This window comes from Sander lucioperca, chromosome 2, assembly GCF_008315115.2.
Source record: "Sander lucioperca isolate FBNREF2018 chromosome 2, SLUC_FBN_1.2, whole genome shotgun sequence".
In the NCBI taxonomy this organism is placed as follows: Eukaryota; Metazoa; Chordata; class Actinopteri; order Perciformes; family Percidae; genus Sander; species Sander lucioperca.
Genome location: NC_050174.1, coordinates 40,495,452 through 40,521,373, shown reverse-complemented (window position 1 = coordinate 40,521,373; position 25,922 = coordinate 40,495,452). Strand labels below are relative to the sequence as shown.

Here is a 25,922-nt window from a genome sequence, read left to right as displayed (position 1 = left end):
ATTTGGGGTGTTTTATTCAATTTTATAGCATTTGAAAAAAGTGTTGAAATGGTTTCAAAACATATCCTGACTAAACTTTGACAGATACCAGTCTGTGTTTCACTCAACATCCTCTGATCTCAACTATTAGTCAAAACAATTAATAATTTCTGTTTTTTTAACTCAAAAATTAGGTATAATGTCATATAAATTAGGTTTAATGATCATGAATTTAAAAAAGCGTTGAGAAAAGTGACAAAAACATTGGAAAAAGTGCCAAAAAATTTTGACTGGGAAGGACAACAAATTCCTGGTGGACGGGAAGACAACTCAAGGTTAATAATATACAGTCTATGGTTAAAGCAGATTCTGATTCTGATGTATTTACATTAGCCTTGCATCTCCTCCTACTGGCAATTTTGGGTAGTACATGTGTGATAGAGGAGAATACTAAGGGAAATAAGAGAAATAAATGGTCGCAATATTGTTTCATAGGTCCACACTTAACAATGACCAGCGACTTTAACTGAATCCTTATTAAATCCTGCACATGACTTAGGCTAATAAGTTTGTTGGATCCTAACTTGGTATCTAAACTGGTATCCCCCTGGTCACCATGAACATCTATCTATCTATCTATCTATCTATCTATCTATCTATCTATCTATCTATCTATCTATCTATCTTATAAATCAGCTATCAGCTATTATAAATACACATTCATAAATATGAGTAGTCTACAAGTTGCCCAAAAATAAGTTGTATGTGTCATACAAATTATCTCCGTAAAAGGTAATTTACTGTTTTCTGAATGTTTAAATTGTCCCGTTAACACAGAAATATATAGTTCATCAGAGAGTCTTAGGAACATGAGAGGCCCGAGATCTCCGGCGTATGTCGCAAGGAATCATGGGAGCATCCAGGCGGCCAGTCATGGATCTACTACTAGTGACTCATCTCGCCTGATATGCATAATCTCTGGTCATGTGAGCGGATTGCTGGACCGCTGACACAGCGCGCAAACTCTCGCGAAATTAGCAACAGATTTGACCAAAATGCTAATGCAAAGCTATTTCCGGGTCAGGATGAGACTGTGGAGGACAGGACGAAAGGCGGAGTGATTACTGGAGAGATTTCTGCTGTAAACTGATCAGCCCATCGATTGTTTTGCTTTCCTAACCACGGCGGTGCATGGCCGCAGTAATGTTAGCTAACCGCACCTAGCTGACTGACAGCCCAATCGCTTGGTCACATGAAGTTAATTTAACCCAGTGGAAGGATGGCGGAGCGGGACATGTCGCCGGGAGATCTACCTCTGCATTCATTTCCAGAGGTTTCAGAAAGTTCCGCGAGAAAACATTCTTCAGATGAAAACGGACACGTTGATAGTCCAGATGACACTCTCTCCCCGACTTCGGTGATATACTTCAAGGAGGCTTTAAACTCAAACTTGAGATTTGGGAAGGCTGGGTCGCTGTCACCCACTCCGCTTCGACAGTTTGACTTCAGGATTGAAAGAATCGAGTCAAAGCGCAGAAGTAGGTGCTAACGAACTATTTAAAAGTACAGATATTTACCCAACTAGCTAGCTAGCATCACCCTCCTTAATAATCTAGTATACTAAGAATACCAACTGTAACGTTACCTGCAGTTAGCGTTGTCAACGTTAGCTAACGTTTGGCTGTCCATAAACAAAGTTCCTACCTCCTTAAAACTGACAATAACACATTTAGCTAATATTAGGAAGGCGATAAACGCTTTAAGTCAATAATCTAGGGGGCGTATCAATCAGCAAACATATCTGATGTCAACAATGTGTGTAAACTTCAAAAAGTTGTTTTGTGAGAATTCCTGTGTGTTGAACGTCCTGTGTGTCATGTGCTGTTTTGACAGACTCGGTTAATTGCTTTGCAACGCCACTGCAGGTTGCTATGGTACATGTAGGCTAATGGTGGATTGGTCATACTATAGCTAGCTGTCCGTGATAAATGTTTGTCACCCACATTTCAGATTAACTAACCAAACATTTGCAGTTTTTAATGTCCCATTGCTTTGTCTATCTAAGTACAAGTGAAGTAAGCTAACCACATGTGTAAGGAGGTCAATAATGAGCTGTCAGCGTTACACCAAAGCATTGAGTAGCCTACTGTCAATGATATTGCAATATGAAAGTAAATATGTTCTGGGATTTGGGTCAAACTAGGGCTGTCTCTGCTTAGTTAACTGATCGACTATAACTAGTCACTTGGTTTTTGGTTGAGTAAGGTTTTGTTTTGTATTAGTCATTTACTCTTTTCAAATTTTGTCATTTAGGCAAGTTTTTTACAGGGAATGATTTTGGTACTGATAAAAATGAGTAAATTAAAGGTGCCCTGCCACATGTATTTCATTACTTTGTGGTAATGTCTGAAGTTCTACCATGGACTGTAACATTTTTTTTGTGGAAAAAATGCCTTGGTTACCTTGTTTCAAGCCATTCTAGTGTGGTATAGAAAGCCTGCCGGAAGACTCAGCTCGATTTGTGCCAGTTCTCATTAATATTCAATGAGCAAAGCTGCTTGACTCTGATTGGCTAACAGCTAGCCAATGAGAGCCTGGCTATCAGCATCCTTTACCCAGCGCAACTGGGCGAGCTCATGAATAGTAATGAGCTCAGGCAACACCACGTCAGATTGACCAGCTTTTGTAATTGGGCTGATTTCTCCACTTATTTCTTTTCACTGGCTTGAGCTGACAGAGGAGGTAGCAGTTCATTTTCACATTCACGACATAACACAAACACATCATGGACCTAACATATTTCAAAAAATGCAAGTAAAAACGGTTTTGTGTGGCAGGGCACAATAATTTTGACGGTCAGGAAAAAAAGTAATTCATCAAGCCAACATGCTTACCATTTGTTGGTGCTCGCTCCTCAAATGTGTGGGTTTTGCTGCTTTTCTCTGTTTTATATAATTGTAAACTGAATATACTTGGAAGTTTTCGGCTGTTGCTAAAGCGAACCATGCAATTTGAATATGTCAACTTTGGCTCTGAGAATACGTGGTGGGCACGTTTGGACATTTCAGTAATTGAGAAAAAAACTAACCAGATTGATACTGGATTTTTGAGGCCAATACTAAAACGATATTAGGTAGTTAAAAAAAATCTGATGATATATGGACAAATAGGCATTTTGTTAAACATATTAACAACGATTTGGACAAATTTGACTTAGATTTATTTTTTAAAGACTTTAACAGACATTTTACAGTTTTACAATACAACTTGTTAAGGCTCTCTGATTGACAAACGATGCAATGTTGACACTGTTTATAAATTACCTAAAACATATCTTGCAATTTTTTTGTTACTCGTTGGCCAAAGATACCAATATGTCTTCTCATATTGCCCAATAAACATCTTATATGGACCAGTATATTGGCTTGGTCTTAGTCTGCTGATAATCGATAATGAAAATGATTGATCGCTACAAAGAAACAGGAAACATGGGGAGAGAATAAAGTGGTGACATACAACAAAGGTTCCCAGCTTGAACCAGGGATGTTGCAGTTACATGATCAAGTGTATTGGCAACAGGGATGCCCCTGCACTGGTCTTTTATAAGTATTACATTTGAAGAAATCTTTTGTATTATTCTGTGACAGAACAATACAGATGAAACACGTTGACCTACAGTAATTCTTTTCTTAAATCAGCTAATCAATTAGTCGAAAAAAAAATCCTATAATTATCTCTTAGATAATGTAAGTCCTAATAAGACCTTTTATACTGCACTTTTCAAACATTTATATAATAAGTGGTTTGCAATAAACCGGACACACATAACATGATTGAGCTTAAACATGAACTTTTCCTGGTTCTTAAGGCTGCCCAGCACTCATAGATACTTACTTTTCTCAATCTGACTGTTTTAGCCAAGAGAAACAAACAGTGAATGCTTTGTTGGCTTGGTCATTTTGACCACAATTACAAATGTTATATTGTGGATATATTGTTTTGTTTTTATCGAATTTCTTATGTGTATTTTTCTCATCATTTCATAGCACAGAACGTCGTCACCTAAATATCGTCTCCTCATCAATATCAAGTGTGGCTTTTGATTTTCTCAACATGCACCAAGCCTGTAGAAACTGTACCAATATACGGGTGTTTGTATTTTTTTTTTCTGACTTTCTAAAAGGTGCATCACTTAGTTTTCCCAAGTGGGAATTAAAATAACATAATGACTATTTACATCCAGGATCTTTAGCCTTATTACCCGTGTTGATTACTGCGGTTGGTGTTCTGCTGTCCTACTGCAGCCAGCTCAATAATTGCCTTGTCAAATAACAGCCTCTGTTTCAGGTCAGGGGGACACTGTTGATGCTTGAGAGGCAGATGAGTCCTCTGCTGCATCATTAGCATTGGCTTGGTACTCTTGGGATCCCCCCCCCCCCTTTTTCTTTTTACGCATGCACCATCTGCTCATGTGACGATGTGTTGCTGTACCCAGCACTAGTGTCAGCCATCTTGGTCGACACCCACCCAGTGCATTCACTGCGGTGCACAGGCAATCCAATCCGAGTGAACCGGTGCTAAGCTGACCAGAGGAGGGCTGTGATTTTCAGCACGGTGCTCTCTTGCATTTTAACTCCCCAGTCTGCACAAAAGGGATAACAAGAGGTTGAAGAGGAGGGGGAGGTGGAGGAGGAGAAGGCAGGGCAGCCTTTCTCAAGACAGTAGCATATTCCACTCAGTTGTGACAAGGAAGGGAAGGAGGATGCAAGCATAAAGAGGAGGAAACGCAGCACCCTTTCAAACACCTGCTGAGAGCTGCTGTGGGCCTTCCCACGTCTTTTGCCTTTTATCCTCTTTGTTTTGATGCTCTTTTCATCCTCTCTGATTTCCTCTTCTCTCTGACCTGTTATTTTTTTTTTTTTGGGGGGGGGGGCTTCACTGTTATTTTGGAACAAAAGCTACTTTGCTTTTTTTTTCTCCTCGGTGGTGTTGGTTTTGCATCGCATCAGCTGAGTCATCATGTCTGATCTGACGCCTCAGAGCGAAACCCCCACTCCCACCACCGACAAGATCACCCAGGCCGCCCGGGAGACTATTTATCTCTGCAACTTTCGCGTGTCTGTCGATGGCGAGTGGCTTTGCCTTCGCGAGCTCAACGACATCTCCCTCACGCCAGACCCAGAGCCGGCCCATGAAGGTAATGTGACCGATTAGCTCATCGTCCGAGGAGCTCTGTGAGCTCACAGTGTTTTTTTTTGTTTTTTTGTTCTCCTGTTTGGGCGTGGTGATACACAAGGTCCCCCAGACGCAACACGTTTCATCTAGTGAACTGTGTTAATGTGTCCTGTTTGAGCTGTGTCACGATGGATTTCAGGGGAGACAGCAAGATGTCTGAGAGCTACACAGCAGGATGACGCTGCTTGTAAATAAGCCAGGGCTGGCCACCAAAACAACCAGGAAGTGCCTCTTGTTTTGTCGTGAGAATTTATTATTTTGCAGTAAATCATATGGACAACAATGATAGGTCATATTTGATGTCTCTTTTCCTTATCTTGCAAAATATAACCCAGCAGAAACAGTTTTTTTTACTCTCACTGAGACTAAACGAGACAGGATGCAACTGAATTCAGATATTTAAATTTGGCAGTGAACTGTTAACTTGTTTTAAACAGATTCATGCTGCAGTATGTACTGTAGGTTTATGGTTTTAAATTGGATGGAAAACAGAATATCTGCTGTACAGCAAGGCTTTCCTCTTTCTCATCTTTTGCCATGCCTTCTCTCAGCACAGATCAGGCAGATTGGCAGGTCCATGGTTTTTTTTTTTGGTTTTTTTTTTGAGAAAAGGAGGCAGTTCAGACTTTTCTCTGGCCAGTTGGCGAATTCAATGCTGCAGCACTCAAACCTGCAGCTCTACTGCAATGACATTACAGAGGATAATATATAATATAATAACAGACAATGCCAGAAACATTTGTTCTGTCATGCTACTGTAAAATAAAAATGTCTGACTGCCAGTCCCTTATGTTGTGTGTTGGGTGACTGTGTTTAGTGTCAGGGGTGTTTGATGTTACATTTTTCACTTTATATCTGATAATCTAGAATTTCAATGGTCTTTCCATTCTATCTGATATTTATTTATATATTTTTTTATTTCACTGCAATATTACCACATTGGAGTTTACCAGTTTGATGCAAGTATTTCAACTTAAATTGAAGTAACATGTAACATTTACTTTACTCATGTTGGTTGTTGCTAATTTTCTAGTAGTGTAGCAGGGGAATTGTTGAATGCTTCCTTGTAAGAAGCCGACAATCGAGTTTACTCTTTAGTCTGAATCAAATGTTAGGCTGTCATGTTGCATTCTGTCTACAAAGCTAATTAAAGAGAACACAATATAATATTCCTCATTAACCAGCTGTCCTGTTTTATCCCAGTATTTATATACTTGGATATGTAAATTGTGTGTTGCAGTTACTTGCAATGAGGAAAGCTTTTCCATTAAAATCCGAGCTATTAAAATCACAACCCTGATGCAGAGTCACACCATTTTAAGATGTTTATGTTCTGTAACTAAAGTCCATGCAAACTACAGACCAAATATATGAATGTATTAATAATGTAAACAAATGCTGGAGGATAACTCTGTGGAACTCCTCTACTGAAAGCCTCTCAGTGTCTAGTTACAATATCTATTACATAAATAATGGATTAGGCACAGACGTATAGATGGATCATACCAAGATTTAAGTGCTGACTTTATTAGGTTTTTACGAGTTGAACCCTTCTCTCTTTCAGAGCTATTCATTGTTTTAGGTTTATGTTAAACATGTATAAAATGTTTTGCTGTGTTAGGCCCTAAAGTCAGTTTTAAGAGTCAAACTTACAGATGAAACACAGCTTTTCTTCTCCAACTTTACAACAAAAGCTCATTGTTTTTTTAAAATGTCATCTTGTTTGGTATTTCCATATCAAAACTACGATTACTTTTACTTCCTGGAAAACAGTGGATCTTGTCCCCTGACAGCTCTCGATAAATTCAGCTCCTGAGTCATTCTTGCTGTTAGACTGTAGTCTGTGTCATTACTACAAGGACTCTAAGGACCTTCTCCTGTGTTTTTCTTCTCTGTTAGATCCCAAGGATCCCATTGCAATCGAAAGGCTTAACTTGATGAACATGGCCAAACTGAGCATCAAGGGCCTGATCGAGTCTGCTCTCAACCTCGGGCGCACACTTGACTCTGACTATGCACCTCTCCAGCAGTTCTTTGTCGTGATGGAGCACTGTCTGAAACATGGGTTGAAAAGTACGTACAGCACACTTCACAATGTCATTGGTTCAAAGTTGCACGATCGGTGGAGCTTACAAGTCTGTAAATATACATATATATATATATATATATATATTAGTGCTGTCAAATTATTAAAATATTTAATTGCGATTAATCGCATTAATGTCATAGTTAACGTTAATCGCACATTTTTATCTATTCTAAATGTCCCTAGATTTCTTTTTGTCCAATTATTTTTTTCTCATTTTAATGCTCCTATCAACATGGAAAACTGGATCGGCTTGCTTTGTGCTTTTGTCACCCGGCTTTGACGAGGGGGCGGAGATTCCCATAGGCTGTGTGCTTGGTATCAAGTGGTATTTCAGACTGGACGTGCTGCGATGAGAGCTCAGTTCACAACGACAAAACACACAGATCACTTTGGTCTTGTCAATGGAACCATTTGGCAACTTTTGAAAAGTAAACTTTCCATTCAGAATCTTATTGGCATCCATTTCGCCGTCTCACGCTCGCCATCCACTCAAAACGTAACGTTAGCCTACTACTCTTTGGCCGGCTCGCAAGCCCAAACAAGTGTGTGCGGTGTGCCTGTTGTTTTGTTTCCGGTCTAGCTAGATCCGGTGTGGTGTTGTAGTTTTTCTAACGTTACTAGTTGTTGCAACAGCATGTAAAAAAACGACAAAGTTTGCTATGCCAAACAGAACATTAATCTCGCAATAAAAAAATGAACGCCATTAAAATGGGTTTGCGTTAACGCCGTTAATAACGCGTTTAACTGACAGCACTAATATATATAGGGAATATATATATATATATATATATAAAAAATCCACAATCTGTGTAGTTGTGAGAAATACTTAGTCGTTTACCCAGCCAGTGACACCATCCATCATATTCCATCCAACCAAAGAAACACACTTGTTACTGTTAAATTACTTATTCTCAGTTAGTTTCCGTTGCTCATTATTATACCCAGTGTGATGACTCGGTGACCCAAATACATCAAAATGAAATTGCTCAACAAGCACTATCTCTCAATCCCCAGCCAAGAAGACCTTCCTGGGGCAGAACAAGTCATTCTGGGGGGCGTTGGAGCTGGTGGAGAAGTTGACACCTGAAGCAGGAGAGATCACTGCCAGTGTAAAAGACCTGCCTGGCCTCAAGTGAGTCCGTTATCTCGATTCTCTAAAGAAGGCAGACAAATTTCACCTAGTCGTAACTTAAAGGAACACGCCACCGTTTTTTGAAATATGGGGTTATTCACCGTCTCCCCTAGATTTAGGCAAACGCATTTTTGTCTCAGTGCATGCATTGTCTTAGGCCGGCAGCGCCACCAATAGTTTAGCTTAGCATAGTGAATGGAATCCTTTGTTGCCGGATAGCATGTCGTGACTAAAAGTGAGCCAACAACAACAAAAAAAACGAATTACTTCTTGTGGCCTGCGTATTCACAATGAGTACAAATAGCAATGCAGATTAAGACTAGGCGATTTCCTAGGCAGATATTGACTTGAGACTATATTGGGGCGAAGTACTGCTACATGGGCGTGAATAACCCCTATTCAAAAAAACGGTGGCGTGTTCCTTTAAGATTTTATAGATATTATCAATGCGCTTTTCAAAATTTGCGAACAAAACAATGCCATGAAAATATTTAATAGCATGGGAGTTACTCCTTTTGACTGAAGTTAACTGTGCCGGCCATTTGGTGCTCCTTTGTAAATTTCCATTGTTTAGTAAAGATTGTAAGGAGCTGTTTTTAGTGTATTTATGTATCTAACTCTCTTGTGTTTGATTACAGAACTCCCCTAGGAAGAGGGCGTGCCTGGTTGCGACTGGCCTTGATGCAGAAGAAACTCTCCGACTACATGAAGACCATCATCAACAGAAAGGACCTGCTCAGGTGGGATTGTGTTAGGGGTGTGAGTCTTCACTGGTCTCATGATTTAAGTCGATTACGATTATCCTGTCAACGAATCAATTTGATATCACGATGCATTGTGATGCGTCACCTCCTCAATATTATTATGTATTGCTACACATGGTTTTCATCAACAAATTCAAGCAGTCAGATATACATGAACTCCCCTTTTCATTGTATCTGCTCTTAAAAAAGGGCAGCTAGGTGAGAAAGGGGGGGAAGACATGCAGGAAATTGTCACAGGTCGGACTCGAACCCTGGACCTCTGCGTCGAGGCATAAGCCTCTCAGTATATGTGCGCCTACTCTACCCGCTGAGCCAATCCGGCCACCATTTCTTTTTATTTCAATCACCTTATGAAAGCAGTGTGAACATACCTTGCCCCACCTTGACCAAAATAATGGCACCTCAACCAGTGCTAAGACCATATGTAGAGCCCTTAAGACATGTTCCATGCACAGTTTTCTGGAAAATTAAAGGTAAACGTAAAAAAAAAAAGAAAACACAAAAAAGCATTGTAACACAGATCCTGACGTATAGCTCAACCTCCAAAACTACTGGGTGCTACATTTCCCATAATGAAACGAATGAATGAATGAATAGCGTCTTTCATTAGACCCCTGTTCTTTTTTTTGCCCAAGAAGTGTTTTAGATAGATATATATATATATATATATATATAGAGATATATATATATATATAGATATATATATATATATAGATATATATATATATATATATATATATAGATATATATATATATATATATAGATATATATATATATATATATATATATATAGATATAGAGATATATATAGATATATATATATATATATATATATATATATATATATATATATATATATATATATATATATATATATATATAGATATAGATATAGATAGATATTTATGGTCCCATGAGGGAGATTTATTTTTACAGTCTGATGCATGCACATGGCAATATACACGGGCAAATACATCTACAGATAACATTAAGCCAGGTATATAGACACATAGAAACAACCACATTTACGACAACGACACCGGATCTGTACAAAGTCAGCGAGATAGTTTGTTCAGCAGTGCTATGGTAGAAGCGACAAAACTTCTGCCAAAGCGAGTCCTTCTACACCTCAGAGTCCTGTATCTGCGGCCAGAAGGCAGCAGTGTAAAGTGTGGATATGGAGGTCGATTGGTGTCATTGACAGTGGTGAGGGAAAGGCGTGTGATAGTACATGGTGCACGTTTAAAAATGCTTGAACAAAAGCACTACCCTGGTCAGTGACAGTATTTCTAACTCTGGTCTTTAGCGAATTCTATGAGCCGAATGCACTGATGATGGAGGAGGAGGGAGCCGTCATCGCCGGGCTGCTCGTCGGACTAAATGTCATTGATGCCAATCTGTGTATGAAGGGAGAGGACTTGGACTCTCAGGTAACTCGGCTTTTTGCCTTCTTTTACTTTCACATCGACCGCCACCCAGAGCTGCAGTAACACTTTTTTTCGTAGTGGTTGCAGAAAGGAAGGGTCAAATTTGTCTCTCAAATAGCTGAAACTACTGCATGGTGTTTGTGTAAGCTGACATGCTTTAAAATAAATATCAGCAGGAGTTTAATCACGTTCAAATTTTAGCTTTTTCTTTTTCTCTTTTAGAATAAGAAACTAAAGTAATGTGGTAGGCATTGAATTTACAGTTTGGAGCATTTACAGTTCAGTGCTTTACATCTCAACACCTACTATAGAGGCAAACATATCTTTACATATATTAAAATGTTCTACAGTGCAGATCTAAAACAAGGAAACTGTTGTTTTTCCCCATCATCATTGTTCTTGTGTTAATGCCATAGACAGCCGTTTCCAAACTACTCAGAAATCTCTGTTTCACCCTCTATTAGTTGTCAGTTTGGGAATGAAGCCAGAGGAACTGGGAGGATTGGCAGGTTGCCAGTTTGTCATCAGTTTAGTAAACAAGTATTACTCCAAGTACAAAGAATTGAAACCTCTCCACTTATAAACCTCTTTTTAATTAGACGTTGCACTGACTGCTAAAATATTTAGATAACCTGAATGCATCTAAACCAGAACAACACATTTTTGTATTAATAATACAAGTTGACATGATGCATTCAAATGCAAAGGCAAAGTCTTCCAGATGCAGCATGTACAGTGTGTAGCCATGCTATTTTCATTAGCATTTTGTTTTTTCTTGACGTTAGAGCTGCGGTGTGGTTTCAGTTGTCATTGATCATCTGTTTCTTACTAAATGACTCCTGCAGGTCGGGGTGATTGATTTTTCAATGTACCTCAAAGATGGTGGACACAGTAGTAAGAGTGCAGAGGGGTGAGTGCTGCTCTCTCATCTTTAACCACACTGATACTGATTTTTATTTTGGTCTCTCACACTACTTAACAGTAGCCACAATAAAGTTAACAGCCTGGTGAAGGGTGGACTTTGAATTTGTTTTTCTCCCTTTTCATTCATAGATTTAGTTGTTTTGTTTTGATTTCTAAGACATTATGTTGGCTTTCACTATGATCTTAGTAGGTGACACCTGATCTACTTTGATAGACTGGTCCATCAAGTTAAATGTTTGTCTGCTCATTGGTGTCTATGATTCGGCCACTTTTTGTAGCAGGCACACAGTAGATTAATGTCGAAGGCAAAATGTGTTAGTTGTTTGTTAACTTTGAATTATGTAAGGGAGAGATTTATAAAGAATTAAAAATATTGGTAAAGAAATACAGTAGTTGCATTATGGCAATTAGTACAGCACTTAATCTGCCAATTATTTTCTCGAATAATTGTTTGGGCTACAAAACATCAGATAACTGTTAAGATAAAAAAAAAGCCTGTTACAATTTTCATTGTGGTGTCAACAAATGTTTGACTAACAGTCCAAAACCCAGAGTTATTGAATTTGCTAAAATTTTGAGACGAGGAAAAGCAGAAACTGTCAAATGTTTTGCTTGAAAACTTGACTATTCATTGATTATAAAGTACAAATTCAAGGTACATGTACTTTATTTGAGTACTTCCATTTTATGCAGCTTTATACCTGTACTCTACTACATCTCATAGGTAAATCTTGTACTTTTTACTCCACTCCATTTGTCTGACAGCTTTAGTTACTTTTATTTATTTAGGATCCCCATTAGTTGTTACCGTAGTAACAACTATTCTTCCTGGGGTCCACAATTGCCAATCTTTCACTGTGGTTCTCACTGGACAGCGACGCTACAAACATGATGATTTTATAGAATATGATGCTGTAGATTAAACTACCCAACAGTATATAAAGAAGTTAAAGGTGATGTGGGTAGGATTGTGAAGAACGAGGACTTAGCCAAAAAATTTGAACATCGACAACTTCTCAGTCCCTCCCCCCCTTTCTGCTAAAGCCCAATACGGTCTCCTAAGCCCCTCCCCCCAAGAGGGAGAATGAATGTGTGTGCATGAGCAGTGATTGATAAGCAGTTAGACACCCCCCCCCCCATCTACAGCAGTGAAAAGCAACATACACATTAATGCAGCAGTAATACTAATCCAAAAATCATCATACGTAATAATTAAAACACTGACAAGGAATATTTTACTACACAATGAGTACTTTTACTTTTAATGCTTTAATTAGTAAGGGAAGTTTTAAATGCAGGACTTTTACTTGTAGTGGAGTATTTTCACAGTGTACTTTTACTTAAAGTGGCTATATGTAACTTTCAGTTTGTGTTGATTCTAGCGGCCGCTTTGGACAAAAGTGGTAGTGTTTTTACCACACCGGCTGCTGTCTTTTCTTTACGGTGCTGTACTGCCCACTGTATATTACTGAGGAAGCGTTACCGGGAGGTCATATAGTCGCGATGAATGTTTTGCTCAGACAGAAAATCATTATATACTACATACTTTGGATGTCTCATGAGATAAACCGGGTATCACTGTCACTGTGTCACGAACCAAAGCATTAAGAGCTTGTTATAGCAGCCAACGTAATAATAACTTTGGAGGGGGAAATGGAAGGGGACGTAATTTAATGTCAGCTACTGACGTTCAACCACGTCGCGCATTGTAAAGTTATTTTATGAATGAAATAGACATATTACATACCTGAGGGCCAATTTGGGGTGGGTTTTGAATAATTTTCAATCCCGTAATTGTCTCCATCTATTGAAAGCCCGACCGAAGCTGGCTCGGATTTCGCCCATTGTCTTTCTCTTTCCCTTTTAGCTTTTAGTTGTTCTTTGTTTAATTTCCTTCTTTTCTGTGATGGCCCTGCCCCAGTATCAGCTATAACTACAGCATATAACTTCTAAAATAAAATAAAAATACAATTAGGCCATACATAAAGAAATCTCCTGCTTCCTTTTACCTGGCTCCGCTGGCTGGATACACTAACACAGGCTTTTCCGGTGTTACAAAGAAATCTGTGACCCATCAGAATGTGTTACTGTAGCGCCGTCTGCCTGCCGTAAATCATTCTGTGATTTAGGGCTGGGCGATATGGAGAAAATCAAATATCACGATATTTTTGATCAAATACCTCAATATCGATACCGCAACGATATTGTAGTGTTAACTATTGGTGCTTTCACAAAATATTTACACAATGAGATTTTTGATAAATAATCATCAGTAATGTGGATATAATGACTAAGTGGGTAAAGGCAAATAATAGAACAGTAACAACAGTCTGGTAAGTTCAGAAAATGACATAACTTTACTGTAATGCAGCCTTTAAAACCAGGAGAGACAACACTTATGCCATATTACGATATGACGATATCCAAAATCTAGATGATATCTAGTCTCATATCATAATATCGATATAATATCGATATATTGCCCAGCTCTACTGTGACTTCGAGGGAAAAAATCGCCGCTGTTCAAAGGCACTAATAAAAACGATATAAAAAAAGCGTGCGTTTCGTTCGTTTGCTGTTACAGGTCATTTAAGACCATTGTATGAAAAATGACAGAGCTTCAGAAACATTAAAAAGTTGCATATAGTCACTTTAAGTACAGTGCTGAATATTTCTTCCACCACTGTCAAAATAGTTGTTGTTGTTGCAGCTTTATTAGCATGAGGATAAGTGATTTAAAAATGGTTTAATACAGAAAGTCATTTTAGATTTCATCCACGGTAACTCTTGTTGGATTACTGCATACAGTCTGCTGCGTCCTTTAGTTTGAACCATGGACTTATTTTCAGTGTAAATCTAACATTCATATTTTGTCACTTTTCCACCTGGCTCAGTAAGATGCTAAAAAATAAAAAATAGAATAGCTTTTGTAATCTGATTCTGATGCTGCATACTAAAACATTTCCCTCCATTAGGGAAAGTGACAGAAAGTATGAGGCATTATTTTATCACTGTTTATCAGTGATAAACAGTTGAAATGATTATGTATTAATTCAATGGCTAACGGCTAACTAGATGTTGTGTCATTCATCTTCCTCTGTCTCTGCTCCTTCAGTGACGGTCAGATCACAGCGATTCTCGATCAGAAGAACTATGTGGAGGAGCTCAACAGACATTTAAGGTTTGTCAGAGTGAGCGACTCTCTTCACCTTCTTCAGCAACCTTCTTTTTTTTATTCTTTATTTATTGGACAATGGGAATATTACAGTTCAAGAAGTGTACATAGATAATACATGAACTCAAGGTATCTCCTCTCATTGCCCTTTTTTTCTGTCCCTTTTAAATCTCACAAACATTTCAGAACTATTTGACAAGAACAAGGGATGTAAAGGTTATAGCATATTTACCACATAAGGATTTGTCATATAACATATGAAAATAAAAAGGAAAAGGAAAAAGATAAGAAAACATGTTTAAAGACCTGGCAGTATTTTCTTCAATAATCATATAAATAAATAATATAAGGATATATATAGCTCGGTTAGGCACACCTCTGTTTTATAAAATGCATTAGTGTGATGACCCTCCCAGTGGTTGTGTCTGTTGTGTATATATGAGGTCCATATTTTAACAAACGTGTTCATTTGTAACCAATGTGAGAATGTGATTTTTTTCCCATCAAATATATGTTATTGATTATCTCTGTCCATTCCTCTGTTATGGGAGGGTCAGGTCAGCAACCTTCTTCTTGTTGAGCTCCTGACTATTGTGATATCTTGATCTTATTCATAGTGCATCAGTAAACAACCTCCAGGCCAAGGTGGACGCTCTGGAAAAGTCCAACACTAAGCTAACAGAAGAGGTGAGAGTTGTTCACAGCCAAAACTTCAACACAGCTGCTGGTTTCTCTCGTTTACAGAAGTGTTTGCCTGACTTTTGTCCCCACAGCTCGCAGTGGCGAATAACAGGATCATCACTTTACAAGAAGATGTGGAGAGAGTAAAGGAGGAGAGCTCATATCAGCTGGAGTCCAGGAAGGTGAACACACATTATCAGTTTGAATTGAATTGTTTAGTTTTTCTCCTTAAAATTGAGATAAATCACACACAGAATTTTTCATCACAAATGCCATCCAGACACTGTGCATTCAAAAACGTTTGTGCAGTTCTGACACTGACAAAGTCTCGCCGATGAGAGATGAAACGTCTTCAAGCAACTTTAAAGAGCTCATATTATGCTTTTTGGCTTTTTTTCCCTTTCCTTTATTGTGTTCTATATCTTTTTGTGCATGTTATAGGTTTACAAAGTGAAAAAGCCCAAAGTCCACCCCAAAGGGACTTACCATCTCCAACAGAAAACACTGTTCACAAACTGCTCCAAACAGCTCTATTGTAGTCCAGCCTTTACTTCTGTGACGAACGTGCATCACTTTGTAACACACTAGGGATGTCCTGATCAGGTTTTTTTGCCCTCGAGTCCGAGTCCAAGTCATTTGATTTTGAGTATCTACCGATACCGACTCCCGATCCGATACTTCTATAATATATAAAAAAAGAATAAAGAAGAGCGAAAAAACAGATCCAGGATGTTCCATATTTTTTATTTAATTCACCTTATTTTAACATTCAACAACTCTGTTAACAAACAGAGCACTTCTGTTACATATCTCACAGTTTGCTATGGCAATGTTGTTGTCATCAACTTTATAATACCTCCAGACCGCAGACATACTCGCACTTTTCGCTTCAAGCTGCTTCCGTGTTCTACTTTGCCGGCATTTAACCAATAGCGTCTCTGCAACAAAGTGATGTCATGCCGCACGCGTTGCTGTTTCTGTGTGGAGTCAAAAGGGTCTAACAATATATATACATATATACCCGAGTCCTGATCGGGAGGTAACAGCCGATTCCGATCGAGTCTGAAACCACGTGATCGAGCCCGATTTCCGATCACGTGATCGGATCTGGACATCCCTATAACATACGTTATAATGCTCGCCTAGCTGCTAGCGTGGCACGCCCTCATACTCTGCTTCTGATTAGCTTACAGTTAGCTATGTAGCTACTGCGCATGTGCAACTCCCAACAAAGATGGAACAGAAGTGTGATGCCTCACTCTGTAGCTAAAACAGAGAGCTGCAGCAATGTGTAGTACAACAAAAATATGGTGTTTTGGGTGCACGGATAGCTCAGTTGGTAGAGCGGGCGCCCATATATAGAGGTTTACTCCTCAACGCAGCAGGCCCGGGTTCGACTCCGACCTGCGGCCCTTTGCTGCATGTCATTTCCCACGGGTGTTTTTTGAAAATTAAACCATGTAAACCTATTCTGGTCCAACCTCTAAATACAATTATGAACCTGAAAATGAGCATAATATGAGCACTTTAAGTAAGTCCAGGTGCCCTAGATTTTTAACCTTCCCTGGATTTTTATGATTTACCTATTCTCAAAGGCAAGTCATGGTTGGCTTTCAAGTTAAATATTTGTAAAATATACAGTATTTGCGATGATTTTTTAGTCCTGTCATGTGTGTTTTACTGTTTTTCAGCCATCAAGAAGCGACTCAGCAGCAAACGGACAAGCACTGGGTGAAACACGCAAGCAGCTCAAAGAGGAAACTTTGCTGCGATTGGTGCGTTTCAGGCTCTTAATGCTCTTAGTCTCTTATGTTTAGATGTGTATAGTGTCATGAAATTCTCAGATGTTATCACAATTCGTGTGTGCTTAAATTATAAAGGTAGAATCCCAGGAAACAATATTGGCCTACGGTTGTGAAGAGTGTATCTGAAGTTGGAGCTGATGTCTGTGCAGGATGTGGAGAAGGAGTTGGAGGTGCAGATTGGAATGAAGCAGGAGATGGAGCTGTCCATGAAGATGCTGGAGAAAGACATCTGTGAGAAGCAGGACGCTCTGGTGGAGCTCCGACAGCAGCTGGAAGACCTCCGTGTCATCAACCAACAGCTTAGCCACAAGTCACAGGTAAGGACGCACTTGGGATCCTTAGGGCCCTATTTTAACGATCTCAGCGCAGGTGCGTTTAGGGCGTGTCCAAATCCACTTTTGCTAGTTTGACGGTGGAAAAAAGGGTCCGTGCGCCGGGCGCATGGTTCAAAAGGGTTGTACTTAGTGTCTTCATTAATTCATAGGTGTGTTTTGGGCGTAGCGTACGCATTGCACATTGGGCGCATTGTTATTTTGACAGTGGATTTGCACCGTAATATTTTTATTTGTAATCTTTTGCATGTTTGTGTGCTGCTGCTGTGCTTCCCTGTGTTAGTGTAACAAGCATAGTGTGCACGCGCTGTGCACAAGCCTAGGCGCATTTTACTAATTCGCTGTTAAAATAACAATGAAATGCTGCGCTATTGAGTTTAGAGCAGGTTTTGGGACAATTCTTTCACAATACATGGGTGCCGATTAGATTTGTATTGTGATTCAAAAGTATTGAGTATTTCAATTTTCCTTTTCTTTCTTTAACAAAATAAAACAATACATATAAATATATCATGAGACATTTATAAAAAACTAATTGTTTTCTAAGAAGAATGCACATCAAATTGAATTTGTAAAGAAGTACAGAACATGTATTTTCTGCATTTTCTGCTTTCGGTCTGTTTTGCTGAAAACTGATATGATGTAGTTGCCATCATTGCTACCGTATAAAAAGAAAATATTAAGGTGAATTATTGGTAATCATTTAAAAAATCACGATTCTAGATGAAAGAATCTATTTTAAAAATTGTCGCAAAAAAAAACATTATACACGATTTTCGATATTTTTTCCCACCCGTAGTTTGCATGGTGAGCTCCAACTCATGGCAAAAACGGATAAAAATAACTGTTAACTAATAAAAAGAGACTTTCCGTAACTCAGAACAACATTTTGAGGCTTTTTTTGCTGAGTGTGAGGGGCCGCTGGTTCTGGAAGTGATTTTCCACCTTCTGTTTAACTGTGCCACTTCATGACTACTACAATACCCACGAGCCTCGGCTGCAATTTGCTTTGGAGAAAAAGCCAGTCAGAGGCGCCATTGTTAATGAATTCATCCAATATTGACCCAGAAACCAAATTGACATTGATTTAATCTGCAGATTGTTTTCAGTCTCCTAAACGCTGTAATCGTTAGCCTCCACGCCGTTAGCCGTGCACATGAAAGAATTTGAAGCTCTATGATTGGATGATTCTTCCGGAAAAGCACCTTTGTAGTCGTTATTAGCTTTCTCCCCAAAATCTTTATGTGCACAGGTGTATATATTAAAAAATGTAGGGCTTTTTCCTTTATTGCTCTAATAAAGGTGAAGCTGAAGAGTGACAGGAAATGGGAGAGAGAGAGATAAGGACTGACACACAGCAAAGGGCCGCAGGTCAGATACAAACCTGGGCCACTGCCACGGACTGAGCCTACATGGGGTGCACGCTCTACCCGGCGAGCTAGAGCTCGCCCCGAAAAACCAGATATACCCCAACATACTTTTTTTAATCTTTTGCACTGATGATTTTACCGGAAGAGTTTTATTCAAGCCGTTAAAGTGCTCTGTCAGTCATCTAACATTGTCTACAGGGAAATATAATATCATAGTATAATATACGTTTGTATAAGCACCCACTTCACAACACTATTGTAGTTAAAGCAGCCATATTATGCTCATTTTCATGTTCATAATTGTATTTTAATGTTGCACCAGAATAGGTTTACATGGTTTAATTTTCAAAAAACACCATATTTGTGTTGTACTGCAGTGCTCTCTCTCACTGCTGCAGATCCTCTTTTCAGCTGGTCTCTGTTTTAGCTACAGAGTGAGACCTCTTTTCTTCTTCTTCTTCTGTACTATCTTTGATTGCACTTGCACATGTGCAGTAGCTCAGATGTAGATCATGTCAGCTAGCTAGCTCCATAGACAGTAAAAGAAAGGCTGTTTCTACAACTTCGGTCAGTTACAAGGCAGGATTAGCTGCGAGACTTCTAAATGAGGGCGCACATGTAAGTAGTTCTTTTGTAGATTATGGTGAACTTGTGTGTGTTGTAGCAGTGCTTTGCTATTGAGAACGAGGTAGCATGCTAGCGTTAGCATGCTAGCGTTAGCATGCTAGCGTTAGCCATAGCGTTAGCATGCTAACGCTACGAGCTAATGGTTGCGGTTAGCCTGCTCGTTTCGGCTTGTGACGTCACAAGCCGTGCCGATTTTGAACAGCTCACCTAGAGACTGAAGACAGGACACATTCAGAAACCGTATCTCACTCTAAACAGCATGGGTGGATTTTTTTCAAAGTTTGTATGTGTGTGGAAGCACCAGAGACACAAAATAACACCCCAAATCCCAGAAAAAGTGATTTTTTCATAATATGAGCACTTTAAAGTCTAAAACCAAACCAAACTGAATTCAAACTCAATAAAAGTGAATGCATTTGTAGACACATCATTGAAATAAAAAAAAAAGAAGCACAAAACTCCAGTTTAATATTTTTTTACAAGACAGACAACATGTACCGAGTCATTGATTCCAGTTGTCTAACATGGCTCATCCTCTTCAGAGTGCAGACGCCGGCTCTAAACAGAAGAGTGAAGCCATCGCTCGCCTGGAGGAGAAAATCAACCAGATGACGGGGACTGTAAAACAGATGGAGACCAGGTGAGGACAGCCACGATTGGTATTCTCAATAGTTATTATTACAGTAGATAGTTTTTCCTCACTGAGTCACTTGCCTATAAAAAACATCTTATTGTCCTGTTTTGTCATTTTTCTCCCTTCCACTTTCATTGTTTTTCATTACCATTACTTGTTTTAATCCTTCAATCAGTGAGAAGCATGTGGTGAAGCAGGCCAGAAACCTGAACTCAGCAGCAGGGAAGCTGCTGCAGCTGCAGCAGTAGTAGCACCCCGCTTTCATAACCGAATACAAACATACAACCCCGCCTAATATAGAAGTAACCAAACTAGGATGTTATCTTTTCTGTACGATGCTCCTTTGTTGTTGAAAATAAAAACCCATTTTACCACAACCTCCTGCAGCGGCTCTCCAGCATCAGCTTTGAGTAGTGTGGACTGAATGGATCCTTTTAGCAGCCCTTAATCCTTGTGTTCTCTGACAGACATCAGATTTATACTTTCATTTGGAAGGCATTCCTTAAAAAAAAAATACCGCATTAATGCTTTTTTGGCAAGGTAAGACGAGTAGATGGCATGGTGTCTGAAACTCCACTGTGAACACTGTTTTAAGATTTGACGGACTGACAATTTAATGTGCTGACGAACACGTCCTGGATATTAGGGAGGTGGTGGACTTGCTGTAATGTTATTCCAAAGAATAAGACCACCACCAGAGAGTGAACTGATGTTTAGGGGCTGATATCCAATGTTGTCATTTGGTGATCCACGTTCAAGTGTAGAAGGCCAGGACAGGAGCAAGATAAAGTAAGAAGAAAAGGGCAAAATTAATTTATACATTTTGAACTGTATGTAAACATAACATTGGTGTAAACTGTAGTAATCATTAGGCTAATAAAACAATAAACAAACAGCCTGCTTCATCTTTTTTGGCTAAAGTTTCCCTGTTGTCCTCGTTGGGTTTTCAGTCCCCAGTCAACTCTTCATTGTTTGTGTTTCTTTTTTTTTTTTTTTTTTTTTTTTTAACGTTTAATTTCCAACCATGTTTCTTTTCGTCAAATTTCATTTTACCATACGTTTATGTAACACCCCCTCCCCTAACCAGATGCAAACAGGCTGAGGGACAGAGGGATTTGGCTTTGGAGGCCAACCGACTCTTCAAACAGGAGTTTGGGGACAAAATCGAGAGTCTGCAGGTGGAGGTAGAGCAGCTGAGGAAACACAGGTAATGTCTGAGGGAATGGTAATGGGAAGGTAAACTTTATAAGTGATGGTGTAGTTTATGGTAATTATAAATCCTGCTGAATGTGGCATACATTTTAGTTTTTCTGTATTTATTATTTGTCTTTGGGATATTTGTCTTGAGAAGACATCAGATCATTTGAATCATGCAAGACTTGCGTTCACTGCATTGTGTTTGTCTTGTTTCAGGTCTAATCTGGAGCTGGAGCTGAGAAAAGAGCGAGAGCGAAGGAGTGAGCATCATCTCGACGCTGCGTCCGTGCACTCCAGTACTCTTCGGAAGGAGAGGAGACTCCCTCAGAACATACCAAAAGTAAACCTGTGGTCATGAATGTGCAAAATTGAAGGTGAAGTTAAAGCCTTGATACATCTGTCTACTTTGTCCTTGTATAATGTGTGTGTTTGTGTGTTACCAACAGCGTCCCCCAGAATCCCCATCAGTCAAAAGGGAGACTGACCAGTTACACACAGCAGCGGAGGACCAAACAAGTCTGAGCTCCAGCTTGTAAGTAGTTTTAAGAATGACCGCTTTTAGAAAAAATATAATCATTTGAGGAAATGTTATTTATTCATTTATCTCCTTTTTAAGGTCCTCGCAGTCACACCATGAGGACGAACAGGTGAGCTCTAAGATGCATTAAAGAAAATGTTTCATTATCTTAACATAGATCTGTTTATGATTGGGGTTTTATTGCAGTAAAATAAAAATAAAATAAAAAGGAAATTATGTAAGAACAAAAACTTTCAATCCAAGTATTCAAAAATATATATTTTCACTTATATCATTGTCATTAAAGGTGCAGTAGGTAAGCCTTATAAAACTAACTTTCTGTCATATTTGCTGAAACTAGAAGTAGTAGAACTACATGAAGCAGGTCATTTAAAAAAAAAAAATCTGGCTCCTCTGGCACCACCTACAACCTGTAGTGCTATTTGCAAAAATCCACAGCTCCCTGTTCAGATGCACCAATCAGGGCCAGGGGGGGGTGTCTAACTGCGTGTCAATCACTGCTCATGCACACGCATTTCATAGCGTCCTCCCCTCCCCCTTCCCCACGCACGAGCTGCAGATAGGTTTCCTCCCCTTCCCCCCTCTTCACACGCACTCTATCGTGCACAGCTCTCCCTTGTGGGGGGGAGGGGCTTTGGAGTTTGGGGCTTTAGCGGAAAGGGGGGAGGGACTGAGAAGTTGTCGCTGTTCAAATTTTTTGGCTAAGTCCTGGATCTTCACAATCCTACCTACAGCACCTTTAATGCAGTTAAGTTTGTACTATAAAGATGAAAATAAAAACTGAAGTAACAGCTCAAACAGTCAGCTAGCATTGTAGTACTAGTGTTGAATATTGGATATTACGAAAATCCCATAATATAATTAACGTCATATTATTGATTGATTTTCTGCAGGACGAGTCCTCCATGGAGATCAGTCAGCCTTCCATCTGTACGATGTGTGAGCAGGACGACTCCCTCATGAAGACAAAGGTATGAGGATGGAAGATAATTCTAAACTTCTTGTCTAAAAAATGCACAATATTTGTTTATAAAAGCTTCTAGCAGCCCAGTCTTTGTGGCATGTTTTTAAAGGAACTGACAACTAATGATCAAATTAAATGTTTAAAATGAGATTTTTTTAGATAAATTATGTTTTCTAAGTGAGGTTTGGTTACATTGCACTCCTCCATGATGGACTGTTAAATAATTTTTTATTAGTCACTCCACCACTATGGTCCAAACTGGATCGTCTCAACAACTGTTGGATGAATTGCCATGCAATTTTTAGTGCAGACATTCTTGTCGTCTTCAGGATGAAATCTTCATTTCATCTTTGGTGATCCCCTCCCCTCCCCCTTTCATCTAGTGCCATCGTCGGGTCAGCATTTCCCTTAGTTAAAAAAGTTCACTTTGTCAAAATGAAAGTAAAATGTCAGATTGTGTATTGGACCTTTTTAGTTCAGGGGAAACAGCCAAAGTGCTGGAAGAGTTATTGAAATGTTGGTTGCTGAATTGGTTGAAATGACGAGTAACTTAGGTCATGATTTCACTGAAAGGCTTAATGGAGACACATTTTGCTCGAGAAAGTCATTAGACTGCGAGGTAAAGACTCAGCCAGCGTCCTTGGATTTAAGCAACCTTAATTTTCTGTGTTCTAATCCTTTTTTTTTCCTGTCTCTAGAAACAGTGTAAGAACTGCAACGGCATTTTCTGTGAGAGCTGTGTGTCCAACAAGCTGCCATTACCTTCCTCTATTCTCCCAGAGACTGTGTGTACCGCCTGCTTCTCTCAATTACTCCAACAATACGCTGCGACACCAACATGAAACAACTCTGCATTTTACTACAAGACATGACGATCAGACACCTGGAAACCAGAGGCATTCATTTGTAAAACTGGCACTGCAAAAATGCACTTTTTGACTTTGTGACTCAAGACATTATGAAAGGTCTGATTGAGTCAGATTCAGATCAGATTAAGTTAGCAGTGTCCAAACATGTGCCACTAAGAGCTGATTGAATTCAGGTTTTCATTTTTCAAATACTGGTTTGGCTATAATTCTTCCTTTCTGGTTGAAAGTGTGTGTTGAGCTGCTGTGGTATTTCTGAAAACCTGCACTCAAAAAGCTGTAAAATGGCACCTGGATGGAGATTACTGATATAAAAAGACCACTTTAATCATCTCATGCATTAAAAAAAACGGACTTTCCGCAATGTCCACTAAGTGGATTATTGATTAAAAGGCCACATGACGATATATATTTTATATAATTTAGTTTTAACAGATGGGGAAAAGGAAAAACTGGACTTGTTTTTTGTTTGTGTAAGCCACAACTGTGCTCCATTACAACACAGCTGTTAATCATATACAGATCAGTATGTGATGTATCATTTTACTTAGATGAAGCATGAATTTTATGATTCAGGCTGATGCTGACAAAATCAAATATCCCAAACACTTTTGACCAAATACTATATTATACTATATTATGTGTCAATATTTTGGGAGTGTGCCGTCAAAAGCTTTTTATACACGTATCATACATTAGTAATAAACTCAGTCTAATGAGTTAAAACAAAAGATCAGAAAAATACTAATATTTAAGTTCTATGACAATGTTATGATAACCAGAATCCTAGACTGCTAGACTACATCTAGTCTCTTGTCATGATATCAATATTTGATGGACATATCATCCGGCTTTGGTGTTGAGACTGTAGAAGAGAGTTGATTTTGCTGTTCGACATTTTGGGCAGTGCGCTTATTCTGTCTTGCGGAAAGTTAGATGAGACGATTGATACCACTCTCAAGTCCGTCCGTTTAGTGTCAAGCTACAGCCAGCAACTGTTTAGCTTAGCTTAGCACAAAGACTGGAAACGAGAGGAACTTATTCGCTCGTTAACATGTCAAATCTGGTTTAATCTGTACAAAAACTGACAGTGTACTATTTCTTGGGTTAATTATTGAGCTTTAGAGGTGCTGCTAGGTCAATTGTTTTACCTTTCGACTAAGCCAGACAGTCTTTATGCTAAGCTAAGCTAACTGGCTGCAGCTTCACATTTATCGTACAGACATATAGAGTGGTATCGCGCTCAGCAAAATAAATAAACGCAAATAAGTGTATGTCCCAAAATGTCAGATTATTCCTTAAGTTTACAAAGCTGAATATTCTCTATGAAATAATTCTTTACTGTTGCTGTTGTGTTCTATATAAGTTAGAAGTGGCATTAACAATAATGGCTAAAAAAAATCATCTCCTGTTGACAAGGAATATTTTGTCAAATCAGAGTCTATTTGATCTCAAACAGTGCAGCTGTTAAAATCACAAAACCTAGCTTTTATAGATATTTAGATTCTAGTCTTTTCTCTGGATAATCAAACTTTTTTCCGAACGTCTTAAAATATTACTGCACTTTTAGAATGCATGGCTCTGACTGGTTTGAAGAGGGCATATCGGCTGTTTTTATGTTTTGTTGATTTATATGAAGAATAATTAGAAGCTCAGTAAAACCAGTTTAGTCGTTCTTGTTGAAACTAACACGTGAGATGGAAATGCTTCTTAGATCAACAATAAACTTTTTATTAATTTTACTGGTGGTATGACTCTGGATTATTTGAACCTATGTTTCACCTTTGTGCAACATAAAGAGCTCAGTCCTTATACCTTCAGATAATCATTTGGTCCCTTTGAATTATTTTGTGTATAGAAACATATTTTTGCAGATAAAAAAAAATACTCTTCAGTACAAGTGGATAGCGGTTTACATAAGTTTTTTTTTTTTTTTAAAGCACTTAACAAAACGTGTGTCCCTGTAATTAGTTTTACCAATCAAAGCCACCTTTTTATATTTCATAGAAACACACCGCTCACTTTTAAAGCTAGTTTATGTATAGCATAACTTAGTTAAAGCTTTATTTCGAGTGAAGATAATGACCTCTTCTGAAGATTCCATCATGTTATTTTAATCCTCCGTGTCCTCCTTGGCTACTAGCAACTGTGAGGGGGGGGTGCGCGGTCACGGAGGGCTTGT

The 25,922-nt window shown here is 38.9% G+C and overlaps 1 protein-coding gene across 4 annotated transcripts; it reads left to right on the top strand.

Annotated features, from left to right (window-relative positions):
* Positions 1-954: 954 nt before the first annotated feature.
* Positions 955-25,482, top strand: rufy3 (RUN and FYVE domain containing 3). Of its 4 annotated transcripts, none has more exons than XM_031305263.2 (18): positions 955-1,517; positions 7,114-7,287; positions 8,318-8,435; positions 9,074-9,175; positions 10,507-10,630; positions 11,473-11,537; positions 14,667-14,732; positions 15,344-15,413; positions 15,500-15,589; positions 17,099-17,182; positions 17,362-17,529; positions 20,084-20,181; positions 21,263-21,382; positions 21,589-21,712; positions 21,819-21,904; positions 21,989-22,019; positions 22,804-22,881; positions 23,573-25,482. In XM_031305263.2, exons 1-18 carry the CDS (start codon positions 1,259-1,261, stop codon positions 23,714-23,716), a joined length of 2,001 nt encoding a protein of 666 aa, XP_031161123.1. In that variant the 5' UTR covers positions 955-1,258; the 3' UTR covers positions 23,717-25,482. The 4 variants fall into 4 exon arrangements, with proteins under 4 accessions (XP_031161123.1, XP_031161125.1, XP_031161124.1 ...); XM_031305264.2 differs by lacking the exon at positions 955-1,517 and adding an exon at positions 4,473-5,176; XM_031305265.2 differs by lacking the exons at positions 21,263-21,382; positions 21,589-21,712; positions 21,819-21,904; ... (1 more) ...; positions 22,804-22,881; positions 23,573-25,482 and adding an exon at positions 20,351-21,070 and having other exon boundaries at positions 958-1,517.
* The last annotated feature ends 440 nt before the right edge of the window (positions 25,483-25,922 follow it).